The sequence below is a fragment of the Macrotis lagotis genome, chromosome 2, assembly GCF_037893015.1.
Source record: "Macrotis lagotis isolate mMagLag1 chromosome 2, bilby.v1.9.chrom.fasta, whole genome shotgun sequence".
Lineage (NCBI taxonomy): Eukaryota > Metazoa > Chordata > Mammalia > Peramelemorphia > Peramelidae > Macrotis > Macrotis lagotis.
The window spans coordinates 255,381,257-255,400,200 of NC_133659.1; the positions used below are offsets into that span (position 1 = coordinate 255,381,257).

General features: G+C 40.2%; 1 protein-coding gene across 1 annotated transcript in view; it reads right to left on the reverse strand.

Moving 5' to 3' along the window:
- Positions 1 to 1,449: 1,449 nt before the first annotated feature.
- The window catches only part of KRT86 (keratin 86), a 48,161-nt gene continuing 30,666 nt past the window's right edge, over positions 1,450 to 18,944 (reverse strand). Inside the window, exons 2-10 of the mRNA XM_074225869.1 lie at positions 8,403 to 8,792; positions 7,273 to 7,481; positions 6,318 to 6,378; positions 5,478 to 5,573; positions 4,459 to 4,623; positions 4,079 to 4,204; positions 3,768 to 3,988; positions 2,516 to 2,547; positions 1,450 to 2,369 (exon numbers count right to left, since the gene is read on the reverse strand). Of these exons, the coding sequence (XP_074081970.1) occupies positions 2,164 to 2,369; positions 2,516 to 2,547; positions 3,768 to 3,988; positions 4,079 to 4,204; positions 4,459 to 4,623; positions 5,478 to 5,573; positions 6,318 to 6,378; positions 7,273 to 7,481; positions 8,403 to 8,774 (1,488 nt within the window). The 5' untranslated portion in view covers positions 8,775 to 8,792 and the 3' untranslated portion in view covers positions 1,450 to 2,163. The remainder of the gene's footprint in view (positions 2,370 to 2,515; positions 2,548 to 3,767; positions 3,989 to 4,078; positions 4,205 to 4,458; positions 4,624 to 5,477; positions 5,574 to 6,317; positions 6,379 to 7,272; positions 7,482 to 8,402; positions 8,793 to 18,944) is intronic.

Here is an 18,944-nt window from a genome sequence, read left to right on the forward strand (position 1 = left end):
GGCTCCTGTTCTAACTTTGTTACTTAATTATCTCTGTAAACTTAAGAGGGAATGAATTGATCTCTCTCAAGTCACAGTTTCCTCAGATGTTCAGTGAAGAAATCAATAGAGGACCTCTATTGTGCAATGTCCAAAAATTCTATAGTTCAAAGATGTCAACATTCTAAGAATTATGTGATTTAATCTCTTTGTAGTTCTATGTGACAGAGCCTGAAGGAAATGTAAATGATTAGGAAAATGCAAAAATGTTCATTCCAAATCATTTTGACTCATGAAGGACATAACCTAAAGATTCTGCCACATAAGCTGAATTACCCAGAGGTTGGCAAAGTAGATTTATTAAAACAAAGAGTCTTAGAGCTAGTAAGAGCCTAGAAAGGTAATCTCAGGGGATTCAGTCTCAATCAATGATAAAGCCAGCAATCTATGTCTCTTTAGATCTAGTTTTGTGATCCTATGATTCTCACTTCAGTGTGGCCACTGCCTCAAATATTCTTAGTCCTTTTGTAGGTTGAGTTTTAAGGGAAGGAGAAGTCAAATCCTGAGTCCCAAGACTCTCTATACCTGTGGTGTCACTCCCTGAGGATGCTATTGCTAATCACTTTAGAGATTTCAAGAAAGATAGACTATGCTTTATGTTAATATGCTCTAACTTCTGGAAAAATATATGTGGATACACATACAAGAAGGATAGAAGAAAAAAATGTACATATCCATGTCATTTATCATTCTCTTGGTTCCCAGCTTTGTCTGACACATAATTTCTCCTTAAAAGTCAGATCTATCCATAAAAAATAACACAATATCCAGGTGGCCCTTCCTATTTCAGTAGCTATGCAATTTTACACTACATGTAAGATGAATAAACAGGATTTAGAAATGAATACTTCGACTCCATAGGAAGGGATATACCCAGTGGAATAGGGTTAGAAGGAGTCTCCTGTTCAGTATATAAATAAAGAGAAAATTGAGCTGGTCAAGTATAGCAGAATACAGGGGTTGGTAGAATTCCTTTGGAAGGAAATTCATTTCCTCCAGACTCTGTCACATAGAACTACAAAGAGATTAAATCACATAATTCTTAGAATGTTGACATCTTTGAACTATAGAATTCTTGGACATTGGACAGGGTTAAATAGGTCCTCTTAGTAGGAATAACTCTGATGGTTATTCATTAGACAGTAACTTTATAAATGTGTCCTTATTGGGAAGGAGACAGATATCTCATCAGCCTATATTTTAGGGACAGTATCCCACCTTTAAAATCATCTCACTCAGAGACAGAAATTGAAGAATTTCATAACTTACTCCAGTTTTGTAGTACTTGATAAACTTATAGGAAGTTCTATTAATTTCCTTACTCATATATGTGAGTCAAGGTACCTGGTACATTTAAGACCCTTAGCCATCAGACTTGAATCACTACATTGAGTTTATTGGAGATGCAGAATTAGACAAAGACAAACATACAAGAAATTGAATTATTGGCTTCCTGGGAACTTTTGGGTACAGATACAGGAAGGAAATTAGATAGGGAGTAAATACCATAGAATCAACTGAAAACAAAAGTATAGCAATGTTTCTCATCTTCCCATTCTAGAAGTAGCAGCCATAGCATAGAAAGAGCAGCTGTTGGTACAACAAGGATTATCATCTAAAGCTACTGGGAAACTCCCTGCTCCCAAATTGGATTTTTCTTCCACCCTCTATAGACCTTGGTGTTGCAATAGTAATAGACCCTCCAGAGCCAAATAATCCAGCAAAAGACAGACAAACAGTTGGAGAAGAAGAATGTGAACCCATAGATCAGTGAGAGAACTACTAGGAAAATAACTGCCTGGAATAAGCAACATATTCAGAAAAGGGAAGCATCCACCCATCAGAGAAATAGGTCTGATTGGATATTATGATCAGGTCATTCAAGAGCTACTGAGGTCTGGATTAAATAAGGACAACAGGTAGTAGAAGATGCAAGTCCCAGGGAAATTTCATTTGGATGCATAAAATGTCCAAGTTCTCTTGCTCTGTTGTTAGAAGTATGGCTGGACTCATAGAAAGAGGATGGGACTGAAGAATGCATTGCTGTCCAAGAGCAGTAAAGGATGTGGTCTGATTGCAGTGACATTTCAGGGGTGAAGTTCAATTCTGTTTCCTCCTGACCTCCTAACACTTCTTGATCCCACAGGAGCTGGTGCCACAAGGGCGGATGCTGCAGCTAGAGCCTACCCCACAGGGGGCACAGGCATTAGGTGCACTGACGACCACACTGCCGCCAGTGGGGCCGCTGCTGCCGGTGCTGACAACACGGGCACCTGAGGTGCTGGTGCAGAGATCGCCACAGACGACGCCACCTCGGGAGCTGCTTACACCTAGGGAAAAGATAGGTAGCAGAGAGACAGGGTCAAGCCTGGATTACAACTCGGTCAACTATATAGCATCAAGAAAGCAACAACCACCACAAGAGACACTCTAGAAACTCCAATATGAGTAAAGGGGGAAAGCTGAAATTACTTACAGACATTCACGGCGCCAACACCCTCACACAACCTGTAATGGGGAAGAAAAGGAACAGAGGTCAGTCTAATACTAATAAAGCCCCCTAGGCCACTCAATTAAGGTGAAATAAAGCTCAAAGTCATTCAATATGCACTGAACTTAGAATCAGAAGATCTGTTTAAATTCTAGAACTACTACTTATAAATGTTGAAGGTTGTGACTTCCATATTAGACTGGGAGTTGACTAAGGCAGAGATCAAATCTCTTCTGACCTCTCTTCCCAATGCTCATAGAAAAGAGATGCCCAATAGGAGTTATGCTACTAACTGACTTGACTGACTGGCTAAAAGATCCAAGAGCATGTACTATACTTAAATTTCTCTGTCCCATCTCCTAGTGATGGACCAGACAGAAACACTAGACTCATCTAGTTCATTCCTCTGCCTTCCATGAGACTGCACTTCACCATCACTAAAAAAGCTATCACTTCCTTTTGTAAAAATTAATCTAGAAGGGATCACAACCTTTGAGTATCTCAACAGGAAGTTCTTCTTAGTCTCTAACAGCAACCCTTGCTTTTAATATTAATTTCAATTTCAAAATTCAACAAATCAGAGTGACTATGAATAAGACAATGAAAGCTTGCCATAAATGACCTCAGGTATAAAAGACAAATTGAGAGAAAGTTGGGGTTAGATTTGCCAGGAAATTTGGAGTCAGACCATTGTGATTAAAGCTTTAGAGCACCATGGGGACAAAGAGAACCCAAAAATAAAAGATCAAGTTCCTAAGAATGGGAGAGGCATGAAATGCTAGAGCTAAATGATTAAATATGAGGGATGGATGAGTTGTGTCTTTGGTGTGCTAACCATCAGAGATAGGAAAGACTAAGTTCCAGATTATTAAAGGGGTGACAGAGCTCTAGGAATATGAAGGGATTAAATGCCAGTAATAGAGGTAGGGAAGAAATCTGGGAAGGAAGTGAAGACCCGGCTACTTTGTACAGGAAGTTACATGTAAAGCCCTAAACTGAGGACCCACACCCATAGCCAGTGAGTCCAGCTGAGGACCCCCACTCAGATGCTTCTAAAGGATGGGAAGAGTATTCATAGGACAAAGTTCATATTACCTGTCCAGTGCAGGATTGGGGGAAGTTTGTAATGGAGAGTCGAGTGATTATTTCCTCTGCCCTAGTTCGGGATGGTTAGGGACAGAGCAACCTGTGGGACCTGGCTGGATTGGGAAGAAGGAAAGACTGTCCAGGCACCCACCTTTGCTCCTCTCCTTCCAACAGTCGTTTGTAGGTGGCAATTTCAATGTCCAGCCCCAGCTTGGAGTTCATGACTTCCTGGTATTCCTTCAGTAGACAAGCCATGTCCTGCTTGGCCTTCTGTAGAGCCTCCTCCAGCCCTGCCAACTTGCAGCGGGCATCATTGAGGGCAGCCTCACCCTGCTGCTCAGACTGTGTCACAGCAGCCTCCAGCTTGGAATTCTGGGAGGGGTACAAAGAGAAGGCAAGTTAGCTAAGTGGTCTATGGTTTAACCTAGTACATTTCTATTCAAATGTGATCTGTGTCCTTACCTGGCACTTGGCATTCTCCACCTCGGCAGTCAACCTCTGGATCATGCGGTTCAGCTCATTGATCTCCTCCTTGGTCCTGCGCAGACTTTCCCCATGGCGGATCACTGTGGCCTTCATTTCCTCACACTGTAAGGGTAAGAAGAGGAAGAGGAAAGTAGAGATTAGAGAAAAACAAAAATCACAAACTTATCTCATCCATTACTTAGTTTCAATCATCTCTTTTGTTCCTCCTTTAAACCACACTGGGAAAGGTACCTCCATAAAGGTTCTCAAAAATGAGTGTCTTGAGAAAAAGAGCGAGTCCTTTCCAAAGGCCATCCACAAACCTTCCCACTACACTTCCAGCTGGGAGAAAAGGGAAGGGATTCCTGCCTACTCACCTTGCTGCGGTACCAAGACTCAGCCTCAGCACGGCTGCGGCTGGCAATGTCATCATACTGAGACTTGATCTCAGCAATGACACAGTCCATATTGAGGTCTCTGCTGTTGTCCATCTTTACCACCACAGAGGTGTCTGAGATATGGGACTGCAGAACTCGGATCTCCTACAAAGTCAGGGGAAAGGGATAAAAAAGAGAGATGGTCAAAGTTTGTTGAGAAATGGATTTCTATTTCTGTAAGTCCTTCTCAGCATTCCATCTTACTTTCAGACATGTCCACTATGGGTCACATCTCAGAGTCCCCCTCTTCAGACACATAGTCCCAGGAAAAACACACAGAATAGCCATCCAGGAAGTTTCCATTTCAATTGATCTCTGTTTCTGATTTCTAATCAGATCTATAGATTTTTTGCTTTATCCTGACATATCCAGACCTGATCTGCTCTCTGATTTCCCAATTAGATCCACTGCCTTCATATCTAATCTATTCCTTTCTCCAGATCCCTGGCCATGTGGATTTTCTGTTTCTAAAGTTTCTAAACTAGCACAAGAAAAGTGTTAGAAAAATTATAAAATTTAGATCTGGAAATGGATTTTAGAGATCTAGTCTAATGTTTTTATTTTACAGCTGAAATTTCCTTTATATCCTTTATTGGACAGATCATTTGGTCTTGATCCTATAAGCCCAATTCTTGTCATTTTCTCAATTCTTATAGAGGTAGTCTAGCTAGCATCCAGCTAAGAGTTTTTGTCTCTAGTTTCCAAATGAATTTCTGAGTAAAACTGGTTCTTGGGCCTCAGTACTTTACTCCCCACTCCAATGCCTCCTACCCTGTGTAGGTTCTGCTTCTTCTACATTGTTCATAAGAAGGGTCTAAGTCAGGAAACAAGTTGCTGCCCCAGTCTGTTGTGAATGAACCATTCCCCACATTTCCCCTCAGCCCTGGATGCCTTCTGCCCGTGCCTTTCCTCTCTCCCATAGTCTGTGTACCATTGGGAGTCCCTTCCCAACCTCTTACCTCCTCATACAAGGCCCTCAGGAAATTGATCTCCTCTGTCAGAGCCTCAGTATTTGCCTCCAGGTCAGATTTGCGGAGGTAAGCCTGGTCCACGTCCTATTGGGAAAAGGAGAAGGAAGATTGAAGCCATAAAAATAAAAGCTTAGTGTTATCTAGACTTATTTTATAGTCAGGGAAACTGAGGGTCAAATAGGTAGCAAGTTGCAGAAGTGAAACAAATCTAGGTCTCCTTCTTGGCAAATATATTTCATTATTTAATTTCAAAATGTATTGTTCCTGCCTCTTAGATTTCCCATATGCCATTTCTCAATCTGGAGCAATATCCTCTGATCTGTTCCTTCTTTTCTTTTCAACCAAGAATTTACCTGCTGCTTAACTTCCTTCCCATCCCTTAAATCCTGATGTATATAAGTTATGGTTACTACTCCTAGCCATATCTTTGCATATGGACCTGATTGAGCAGGACCTAGGTTCCACTTCCAAGAAACAAAGAAGAAACTCAGGACAGGAAAATAAATGCAATTATACATGCTTTCTTTGCTCTAAGACTTGATAGACCCTCTACCCCTTTCCAGCTGGTAGGTCACAAAATCCAAAGCTAGAAGGATCAATTCATACCTGTCCCTTCCTTGGGGTTGGATACTACTGCCTAATCAAACACCACCTCTCAGTTTGTAATTGTGTTCTTCAGTAGCCTGGTTTCTTAAAAATGTATCTGGGCTTGCTTTAGAAAGATTAACTTCAAAAGATAACAAATATCCTGAAGAAAACTGGGTGGGTCCACATTTCTAGACACTGTCCCTTCTATCTTTTTCAATTCAAGTCCCCAATATCACTCACCTTCTTCAAAGCAACAAATTCATTCTCAGCTGTGGCTCTCAGAGAGACCTCTTCCTCATATCTGAAATATAATAAATGAAAGGATGCTAGCTAGATTAGTGGGAGGTAGATTGCAGTTTCTCTGAGGGAAAATAGGAGCATATAAACTGGAAGAAACACCATGAATTAGACCAGAATCAAAAAATGTAGACCAAACTTTTGATTCTCCATATCAATGAAGGGTCCACTAGCAATGCAGAATTTCATAACCCATCTGCTACATGAACCTGAGACATGCTTTTTCTTTATGTGTAAAAAATGGCAATGATCTGAGAATCCATAGCACTTCACAAGTTTTGTACAACTGTCTTGGGAGGCACTAAAAGGCTGTCCAGCTTCCTTAGTTTATCCATTGCTTCATTTCTCTTTCTCCATTTTCATGGTAGGGAGATGAACAGCATCAAATTATCAGTTATATTGAGCCACCCTTTTCTCTCTCTGATCTGTCTATCTGAATCATGCCTTCCCTGGGCTAAAGAAGTAGATAATTAAAGCAATAACAGAAGACCTTTCTTTATAGGAGTCAATTGATCTCTAAGATTCTTTTCAAGGGGGTGGAGAATGGGAGAAGAAGGGGGACTAAGGATGCATGGGTGGGGTTGAGAACTTTTTAGAGTAGTGATGTCAAGAGAAGTGACAGCTTCAATAGGAAATTGAAAGTCAATACATGCTTTCAATGGATGGAGAAGTGATAAATGTCCAGAAAGTCCTTCTTTCTTCCCTAACACCTAAACTGAAGGATTTCTAACACCCTTCCTTCCCCCATTACCAGGGCATTCATTTAATCCCTATCCTAGGAACTGAATCTCTTTTCTATTGAAAGTCTCCCAGTACCTATGTTCCTGTCTCTAAGACCTTTTACTATTAGGAGATTCTTTAGTGGAAGTCTACTCCCTTGCTTTTCCCCAATACTCACTTCTTCTTGTAGCCCTCCAGCACTTCCTGCACATGGTTGAGCTCAGATGCCAGGCGCCCACTGTCAGCCTCCACACATTCCAGTTCCCGTTTCAGGGTCTCAATGTAGCCCTGGAACAGGGGCTCCAAGTTGCTCTCACAGCATTTCCGGTTCTGGTAGAATTGCCACTTGGTCTCCAGAAGCTTGTTCTGCTGCTCCAGGAATCGCACCTGCAGTCCAGAGAGGGAGGGGAATGGTCAGGGTTGTTCCTGGTTATTCCCATATCCAAAGGAGGGTGTTCCAGAAGGAGTAAATTCAGAAATTCAATAAGGGGAAATGAGGAAATATCTTGGAGGGGAAGGGCAGGGGAAGAGAGAAGAAGGGAGGGGAAGAAGATAAGGGAAAGGACAGAAGGCTGGGGAGAGAAGATAGCCCAGTAAAAGACTGGTCCTATGAGCATGTGTCTATCAACTGTTCCTTTGAATCTGTGTCCTGTCCAGATCAGAGGGCAACTAATAAAAAAACAAATCCCAGAATGTTTTCAATCAGAATGGTAGCCAAAGTACTGGAATTTGGAATTCCAAGGATGGCTAGCAGGAGACAACATGCGTTTCAATTCGGGAAAGTATCTAATGAGTAATTGAACAGCTGGACTTTCCAACATAAAGAGGAAACAAGAATAGAAGGGGAGAAAATAAAATCTGGAGTCAGGAGATACTTTCAAGATCACCTAGTCCAAACTCATCTTTTTTTTTATTCTCCAATAGACATAAATATCTGATTCTCTAGGACTTAATGAGAAAATTGCTCTAGACCAAAGGTCCAGTTTGCTCATTCTAAAGGCAGGAGAAGGTAAGCTCCTAGTCTCAAATGGGACTTCCTGGTTCCCCTATGCTCACTCCACTAAAGACAGACTATAGGTCACTGGGAGAAGCTTTGAGGAAAGCGGGGGCTCCAGGGATGCCTGTGCTGATTGAGATATCATGGGGAAGTTAGCTAGCAGTTCTTGTTCCCCTTTGGCCATGGCTCAAAAAGAGTCCCATCCTTTATTGGATTTAAAAAACTCCTCCATCTATTTTTCTGTATTCTTCTCCCCCATCCAGAGAGGGCATTCCCATAGAGCCACAGAATTCAATTCTCCTGTCACTGACCTTGTCGATGAAGGCTGCGAACTTGCTGTTGAGACATTTGATCTGCTCCTTCTCCTCATGCTTCACGCATTGGGCATTGGGGTCGATCTCCAGGTTGAGGGGGGTCAGGAGACTCTCGTTGACAGACACGGTGGTGATGCAGGGGGGGCTGGGCCCACACACTCCTCCGGAGCGATACCCAAAGCTGCGGCCGCAGGAGCCGGCCCTGTAGCCTCCACAGTAGCTGCGGCTGCCAAAGCCAGTCAGTCCCCTGTAGCAGGACACCCCACGGTAGGGAGCAGCGCTGATGCAACAGCGGCCAGGCCGGGGCCCACAGGCTGAGGCACAGCTGAAAGCTCTCACAGAGCCTCCACAATATGATCCACAAGTCATGTTGCTGCTTCTGGTTGTCTGGTGAGAAGGAGAGGAATCGTCAACAAGATGAGAAGTCTGTGGGTCCCCTGGTCCTTTTATATCTGTCAGAGCAAGGCTTGGGTCCCGCCACTGGGTCAAGAGCAATTAACAGCCTTTATGGGCTTGGGACATTTTGCTGCTTCAGCTCCTCCCTTAATTTGCTTAATTGGGTGCCCAGATGCAGCACAGATGTTTATGACCCTTCACCCCAAAATGCCCGCTTTTCATCTTCAAAGGCCCAACTCACACCACCTCCTCCCATTATGCAGGTGTGGAAATTGACTGATTGCAGTGACTCAGGCCAGGGACTGAGGCAGGGCTAGTTAGTGTGACTAAAGATTCTTCTTCCCTCCCTCCCTCCTTTCTCCTCCCTTCCTGGATCCAGAGCTCTAAGCTCTGAGGACAAGGGTCCCTCTTCCTAGAACTGTTTTCTGTGCTAAATTGGGAAGAATTCAGAATTAAACATTCTTTGGAGGAGCAAGAGAGAATGAGACCTTTTTCATGGTTTTCTGCAACTGCTTCTTCAGCAACACATGGATGTCACACACACTTAATGCATAGGCCATGCCCAAAACCCACATTTGATCACATACAACATACACATAAATTGAAAATATACAATTATGAATACACTCATGACCACACACACATATATACAATCATAGGATTTAAAACTAGAAGAAAGCCTAAAAATCCTCTAAACCCCTTGTTTTTTCAGATAAGGAAACTGCAGTCCAAAGAAGTAAGATGACCTATCCAATGCTGCTCAGATACTAAAGTGAAGAACAGGTAACTGAGCCAAGAACTTCTGACCCCAAGTCCAGTGTTCTTTCTACTACACCAAATACTTCTTCCTCCCCAAAGATTTCCGATAAGGCTCCCCCCCAACCAAAAAAAAAAAGAATCCTAGCATTAGAGATTTCTTCAGAAACTGGGGGTTCTGCCTTCAGCATAATCCTCTTGAGAACCTCAAGATCCAAAAGGTTCCCTCTCCTCCAGGAATCAAGGACCCCTCCAAATCATATTACTGTTATAGTTGCACTGTCCTACAGGGGAGGGGGAGCAGTTTGAAGTATCCTAGGAATCTTATTCTTTGATCTGATCCTGCTCCCCCCCCCCCACCCCCTTGCAGTGATGAGGCTGCAAAGCTGTCCTTTGTTGCTGCAAAGCCCCTCTAAGATTGGAAGCAGTGTGAATTCTAGGATCGTGGATTTAGAACAAGAAGGTACCTTAGAAGTTATCCAATTATACCTCCCTTGTCTTGCAGTAGAGTGGAAAGAACACAAGGACTTCTCCAAACCTTAGTTTCCTCATATGTAAAATGAAGAAGTTGGATTAAATGAAGGATATGTATAAGTCAACTAGAAACAGCTCTTGATAGTTGATTGATTGTTAAATTTTCAGTATGAACACCTCAGAAATTAGCATAGGCTTTAAATGAGTGCTTGATTTCTTATTTTGTGGATTGTCTACCTTAAGAAATTGAAAAAATGTTAATAATGTCACTTTAAGCTTTTGGAGAGCTGGTTATTAAATATTTATGACCCCCCCACACACACATTAGATGATTTTTAAACATCTCTCTTAATTCAGAATCCTATAATCTATGAACTGGCCTCTCCATCTCTTCTCAAACCTCTCTTGTTGCCTTCTGTTTTCCATAAGCAACTAAAATACCTTTTATTCCTATGTACAGGGTGATCTCAAGCACCCTGCATATCCAAATTCTCTTCTAGATACTCTTCTAACCTGTTTTCCAGAAAGCCTTCACTAGAGATATTTATATAAATGATAATCAACCAATCAATGGACTTTGCTAAACTGCCAGGAAGTTTGGGGTTAAAGATGTGAAAACAAAGTGGCTCCTGCCCTCAAGAAGTTTAAATTCTACTGGGAAGCTACAACATGTTCACAAATAAGCAAATGTTGGTTATAGATAGATGGAGAGAAGGAGGAAGAAGGGGGAGAGGGAAGAGAGACAGAGAGAGAGAGAAAAAAGAAAAGAAAGAAAGAAAGAAAGAAAGAAAGAAAGAAAGAAAGAAAGAAAGAAAGAAAGAAAGAAAGGAAGGAAGGAAGGAAGGAAGGAAGGAAGGAAGGAAGGAAGGAAGGAAGGAAGGAAGGAAGGAAGGAAGGAAGGAAGGAAGAAAGAAAGAGAAAGAGAGAAAGAAAAGAAAGAAGAAAAAATTTTAAAAAGAAAGAAAAATTAAAAAAGAGACAGAGAGAGAATATACATAAAATGGGGGAGGGGTAGCAGTGACAACTAGGGAGATCAGGAAAGAACTCCTAAAAACAGCTAATAATTGAGCTAAAACTCTAAGGGAAGTGGTGATTTCAACAGGGAGATCATTTCAAGTATGGTAATAACCTATTCAGAGTCACAGATTTGAAAGATGGAGTGTTTTTGGTGGGAAATAGCCAGAAAAATATTTTGGCTTGACTGTTAAGTATATGAAGGGGAATTGATATCTAAGCATCATCGAAAGATAAGCTATATCTAGACTAGGCTTTAAATGACAAAGGATTTTTGTATTTTATAGTGGCAATAAGGAAGCACTGAAGCTTCTTGAGCAGGAGAGCTATAAGGCCATGTCTGTACTGCTAGAGATGATGAGAGACTTAACTAAAGCATTCATAGTATGAAAGAAAAGAAGACAGATTCAAGAGATATGACAAGATTTGGCAACTGATTAGAAATGAAACCTGGGAGAAATTGAAGAGCTGACGAAGGGTCATAGGTTCTAAAGTTAAGTGACCTGAAGAATGGTGGTTCCTTCAAAGGAAATAGCTAAGTTAGATGGGAAGGGGTTTAGGGGGAAACTAAGTTTCATTTGGGTTTGAGATTCTAATGGGACATTCAAGCAAATTTGTCTAGCAGGCAGCTCAGGAGAGAGATAGATACATTTGGCAGTCATCTGCATAAAGGTGATAGTTAAATCCATGGTAGTTAATATGATCACTTAGAAGGTGATCTAAAGTGATCTCAAATGATCTAAAACTTGGAGAGAGAGAGAGAAGGAGACAGTCCAAGAAATAGCTATGAGTTCACAGCTATGTGGTGGGATATCAATAATAATATTGTAAAAAAAGGCAGGAAAAGTCTGACCAGAAAGGAAGAGAAGAATCATGCCAGAGTTGGTTAGTTGGTTGGTTGGTTGGTTGATTATATTTTGAAAACTCAAATATATCAAGAAGGATTGTGTGGTTGATGGTGACATACTCTATAGAGATATCAAAAACCAATGAGAAGTGAAAAAAAGACCATTAAGAACAATGAAGAGATAATGATTCTAGAGGAAGCAATTTTAGTTGAATGTAGAAACTATGTCAAGGGGTTAAGCAGTAAGGGTAAAGAGAATAAGGGAAGGCATTGAATATACATCTCTTGGCCCAATTAGACTATGAAAGGAAGGAAGCAAGGAGGGATAGGCTAACACGCTAAATGATAGTATCAGGATCCAAAAAAAATCTTGACAGGCAAGAACATTGAGCTCAGTCTAATAAGAAGAAACATGATAAGGATAAATGTAAAATCCTACACTTAGGTTCAAAAAATCAATTTCATAAGCACCAAATGGGAGAGATATGGTTAGACAATTTGAGAAAGATAAAGAGGTTTTAGTGAATTGAAAGCTCAACATGAATTAGCAATGTGACGTAGCTTCTGAAAAAGTTAATGTCATCTTGGGATGCATTGAGAGGCATGGCTTCCAGGAATGAGAAGATGGTAGCTCTTCTAGGGCAAGAAAAAAAGGAGACCCCATCAATTTGGATATGCATTCTCCCCTCTAACTTCCAGTGCCTTGTTTCTTTCAAGACTCAACTGAATATTCTACATAAAACATTTACTGATCTCCACTCTACCCCTAGTTCCCAGAGTTCTCCCTCTCAAAATAACCTTGTAATTCTTGGTATATTCTCTGTGTGCATTTATTTCTTTAGGTGCTTGGAATCTATGTTCCTTCTGAAGATATTGTTTCATTTTTGTCTCTGTACCTCCAGTGAGTAGCTTCACACATAATAGGGACATAATATGTTTTTGATTTATTGATTTATAATTTGATAAGATAAAGTAAAGGTCATTTTTATGGATAGGGGAGATTAGAACATGTTTATGTTCAGCAAACAAGATGATAATTGATAACAGTTGAGGGAGAAAGGCTGCCACCAACCCCTTTTTTATTCAGGCTAGCAGGACCCTGGACAAATCCCTAATCTGATCTTGCTTTTGCACAACCTTTCCAAGTCTTCACGACCTTCTCTCTAGTTTCCATTTTCTCCTCAGTCAAACATAAGGTTAAAGCATCAACTGAGGGGGTGGCTAGGTGGTGCAGTGGATAGAGCACCAACCCTGGAGTCAGGAGTACCTGAGTTCAAATCTGACTGTGTGGCCTTGGGCAAGCCACTTAACCCCATTGTCTTGCAAAAAATCCTAAAAACAAACAACCAAAAAAATCAGTTAAATGCAATTATATTTTTATTACTCTGATTCCAATAAGGTTGGGATTTGGGGAAGTACAGTTTTTACCAACTGACCTCCATATATAACAACTGATTCTCTGTGTATAATATCTCATCTTTGACCTCCATGACTTTGCATAGGCTAAATCTTAAATTTAGAAAATTCTTCCTCCAGACCTCCTGACTTATCTCTCTTAGAACCCTCAAGTCAGTTCTAGGCTCAGCTTGAGTGCTATTTGCATCATAAGGCAACAGTTCCCATGCTCTCCCTCAAATTATTTTATATTTATTTGGGGGTTTATATTTATACTAACTTTTCTGAATAGGGGCTGTTTCAGCAGAATGCTTATTGACCCCATACCACCTCTACAAAGGACTTTCACCCTTTCTTCTACTTCCTCCCTTCCCCCCCAAAGAAAATTCTGGGCTTTTTAAATAAAGGGATGAGAGTCTGAAACCACGAATCCTCACTTAACTATGAGGAAGGTTGGAGGTACTTATCCCTTCTCCCAGAGAACCAGTTCACAGACTCTCTTACTCTTGGTCTGGGGGGAGAAAAGGAAGAAAAGAAGCAATCATCTGTTAAGGATCTACTATGTCCTATATGTCAGACACTGCACTTTGTAAATATTATCTCATTTGATTCTCACAACAATCCTAGGAGGAAGATGCTATTATTATTTTAAGTTAAGGAAACTGAGGCAGGTGACTGCGTTCAGGGTCACACAACTAATAAATATTTGAGGCCAGATTGAAATCAGCTCCTCCTGACTGCAAGGCCTGGGTTCTATCATGTAACAAGTTGCTGCCTGGAAAGTGTATAGAAGACAAATTCTCACCATTGCATATCCATCAAAAGGATCCTTTAGCACCTTAAGAAAGACCTCATTTGACCTCTTTTCTGATAGATGCAAGAAGCTGAAGCATGAATAATCCAAATATTCTGGATATTTCAAAACAATGGATGATTCATAAATAACTTTTATTTGGCTTTGGAATACAATCAGAAATAGTCAAATAGATCAGGATGTAATGAGTTCTCCATTACAAGAGGTCTTCTGAGACTGGATGATCACATTTAGAAGATGTAGATACGAGGAATTCTGTTCATTTAAACTAAGTGACTTGTACTATCTCTTCCAATTATGAGATTCTACCATACACTGACACCTTTGCCCTCCTTAGCACTTTAACCTGACTCAAGCTAAAGTGGAATATTCCCAGTAAAACTCTCACAGGGTTAATACTCCTAGTGAAGTCCTCTCAGGGTTAAAAAATATTAAGAAAAACAAACTATTATTATTATTGGACTATTTCTAGAAAGATCTTGCATTCCAAAAGAGAAGCTCATGAGCCACCTGCTTTATGATATGACTACTTTTGCAAACTGGGAGTACAGTCTAACTATAGACATTACTTCATTAAGATAGTGATGAAAGTCCCAAGTTACCTCACCGTCTGGTGGGAAAAATATTATGAAAACATTTCATTCTCTTCTCTGTGCCTGTTGCTGGGGTACATTTTCCCTGAATAAAATTGTACCTCCAGAGACCCAGCCAATGGGTTAAAGGAGAAGATGGTTAGGGAGGGGGACCTGAGTTAGGACCTAAATAATCTTGCTTTATGATCCTTTAACTGCAGCTCTTTGTCCAAGAGTCTGCCCTTCTCTCGAGAAAAGCAAATAACTTTTGCTCAAACTAGTCTCTGAAAATTTTCTTTAGTGTATTTTTTATCACACATACACAAACTGAATATTAGCAGTCCAGAATCGAGCTGAATAGTAGAGGGAAGGATGGTAGAGATAATTTTAAAACAGGTAATTCTTTCATGGATAATCAGGAACAACTGCCATTTGAAGGCAAATAATGCCCAGGACTCTACACTTCTCAATAATATATCTAGATCAGATTTTTACCATCTTAGGAAGGGGAAAAGAAAAATTTAAAACTCAAAATCTCATAAAAAATTAATGTTGAAGACTGTCTTTACATGTATTAGGAAAAATAAAATATTACTGTAAAATGTTTTAAATGATGAGCTTCAAAACAACTAAAAGAGGATAGGTCTGAAGACAAGGCATAAGAGAACAGGAGAGTGAGGCTTTACTGAATTGGAAGTCACCCCAGAATTCCAAAAACCAGTCATCTCCCTGTCTGACTAAGTCAGATTTTAAGGAATATATTCAATAATAATTTTTTGTGGTCCTAGTCTATCCAGAATCCTTTCCTGCACACACAGGGGAATCAGGGGCCTTTCTGCCATTAGGAAACCCCTCATCCAAGAGAGGAAACAGGATACCCAAAAAAAAACCCTAAAAGGTGAAGAACACTAACAGTGAATGGCAACATAGTACAAAAATAAAGCAGAGTTGGCCCTGAGTTTTGAGGGGATGCCAAGTGTTTATTTTCGTGTAATTTGATGGTATATCTCCCCTCCCAAGTCAGGGAGGGTAGTCAGGGAAGGCTTTCTTGGAGGGGTCTGAAACTGTGTTTTTAGATATAAGAGGGAAACAGAGGTTGAAGAAGGCATCCCACATGAATAAGAATCTATGATGAAAGTCAAAGGTGAAAAAGGGTGTAAGACCTTTGCAATGGATTAGAAATACATGAACCCAGCAAGAGTGAAGAATCTGGGTAAGAAGAGAGAGAGGAAGGCAGTGGTTATAATTTTGGGAGAGGTTTTACAGCACCATTCCTCACCTCCACCTCTATTGTAGCCAATGTAGCAATTGCAGATTCATTAGCATTACTCAGAATTATTTCCCATCACTGAGAGTAGAAAGGATCAGCAATTGCATCCACATGTGAAAGATGGTCAAATATCTCCATGCTGGATACACAGAGTCTGACATCATTGCTCTAACTCTGAGATGTGACTGCTGAGTCCAAACTCTAACTACTGAAAGATGATGATTAGAGGTTGGGTCAAAGAGGGGAATGTGGTCAGACCCACATTGTGAGAAGGAAAGGATGGTAAGCTTTATTACACAGTCAGAAGTAACACTTGGGCTTTTAAAGAAATAACTTCAAGCCCTAGCCCCATTGGCCAATGGGTGAGCCAGACTATGAGACCCTGGGCTCCATATGGACCAACTGGGTGAACTTCTTCCTTCCCTGCCACATATAACCAATCAGTTAAGTAATCACAGGATAGGGGAATCCCCATTGAGCCAATCGACAAAGGGATGGATGAAGACCGTAGGTCACAGGTTAGGGATTTCAGACAAAGAACCCTGACTCAGAAACCCTGCCCTCCCCAACTTCCTCCCACAAACATACCATCACCTTCAGCAGCAGCAGAACCACCACCACCCAATCAATCTATAAATGCCCCAACAAAAGCTGGGGCCACTGGGGAGAGGTCCACCCCACCTTCAACCATTGTTTTATGCTTTGGTCAAAGGAGGACTCATTACCATAAAAAGCAGGAGCCTCAAAGTAGATCCTGCTTCATGTCATCTAACCCTGGGTACAAGAGTCTTCTTCTCTTATTCCTTCCCTGAATCTGCTCCTCTCTCCACCTATGGTGGAGAGCTGAAATTGGAATCAGAAAGTTTTGATTTGAATCCCAGCTATGACATTGCTATGACTAGGGGCAAGTCCCATCACCTCTCTGGACTTTAGTTTCCTCATCTGTAATATGAGAGAGCCTCAAGTTCATTCTAGCTTTAAATCTATGGCACTATAACTCATATTGCCTATTTCATTTCTTCAAGGAAAGCTAACAAAAAAACCATGAAAATGTAGGCTAGTATTTTCCCCTTGGCCCTTGGTTCATAAGATCATGGATTGGATTATTCCATCATTCAGCAACTCTGTTAACAACCCCAAGAGAGGAAATCAAAGACAGTGACCTCAGCTGGGAAATCAATGGCCTCTTCCAAATTTGTTGAGTAATAAAGAATTTTGGCACAATGGGGAAAATCTCAAAAGAAAATGTTTGCATATAAATAATTATTTGTAGGAATTTTTATTTACTGAATTAGTAGCAATGTATATTTACTGAATAGTAGAACTTTCAGAGCTTAGGTAGACTGTAAAATTGAAAAGAGAAAAAAGGAAAGAGGGAATAACCAATGGATGAACATATACAAAAAGGAAAGAAAAAGTTTTTTGGTTTTGGGATCAAAATATTTAGGTTTAGATCATCCTTCTCCCTGTTTGCTGTATGATTTATTTGCCTCTGCAAATGCATAAAAAGGGAGGAGGCAGTAAGCCCTCCCCTGCCTACCCAGTAGGATTGTTGTGACTATTGAATGAGATAATGAATATAAAACACCTTAGAACCATAAAGTCTATAAAAAATATACCATGAGCTATAAAAGGATCTTAGATATCATTTAATCCATTATTCTCTTATAGATGATAAAACTGAAGGGTCATAGTGTAGTGGCTAGTGATACTTTATCATCTTATCTTTCCACTTTATCATATTATCATAATCATTATTATTATTTTTTTAGGGGGTTTTTTGCAAGGCAATGGGGGTTAAGTGGCTTGCCCAAGGCCACACAGCTAGGTAATTATTAAGTGTCTGAGGTCGGATTTGAACTCAGGTCCTCCTGACTCCAGGACTGGTGCTCTATCCACTGCACCACCTAGCCACCCCAATCATTGCTATTATTATTATCATCCTCATTATCCTTAACTATATATCAATTGAATCTACCCACAGTTAGAATTAAGCTGCCATGGGAAGTAGTAGTAGGTTCCCTATCCTCTAGATCTTTGAGTAAAGATTGTATAATTACCTATCAGTAACATTTTACATGGGATTCTTATTCAGATACAGAATAAACAGATGACCTCTGAGTTCTTTTCCAACTGTAATATTATATAATTCTGTTACAACATCCTTCCAAGTTTACGCACTGACCACTTCCTCTAAAGCTCTATCTCTTAACTATACACTTCCAACCCATGCCTTTTTCTAATTAACCAACTAATTTCCATTATTCAGTACTTACTGACTCATTCTGTGCAATTTACCTTTAAGTCAAGACATAAACTCATGATGTTATTGGTCCTTTTGGAAAAGGAAAAGCAAACAACAATCTCATTTTGTATTCTATTCATTTGTATACATTAATGTATTGCTATTTGTATTGTTAATCACTCCCTAAAAGTATGTCCTGCTTCCCTGTAGACAAGGAATTTTATGACTCTTCTCCCAGTGGTTGTTCTCTGCCCCCTAGCATATAAGACAGGAACCTGAACAACCAAAATGTCAAGGATGTGTGTGTGTTTGTGTGTGTGTGTGTGTGTGTGTGTGTGTAAAATATATATTACTGAATTATATGCAGCATCTCTAAATATAATCCCCTCATTGATTGATTAATTAATTGATTGATAAGAATTGAAGCAAACAGTCTGAAAAATGATTGGGAGTACTTTGGAGCAAATACAATACCTTTTTTTGAGAAAATGTAAGCATTTTTGATAATGAAATTTCCCTAAAGTCCTGGAATAAGAGACATGGGACAGTCTATCTGAAACCAGAAAACTACATTTCAAAGAAAGATTCAAAGTAAATTTTCTTCTTAGATTAGACTAATGTCAAGGTCTGATTAAGAAGTCCTTATTAATAGTTGATATTTACTGAGAAAGGAATGAAATGAATGAATGGATGGAAAACCCATATATCTTAACATAGTTAATATCTTAATACCTACTATGTGCAAAACCTAATGCC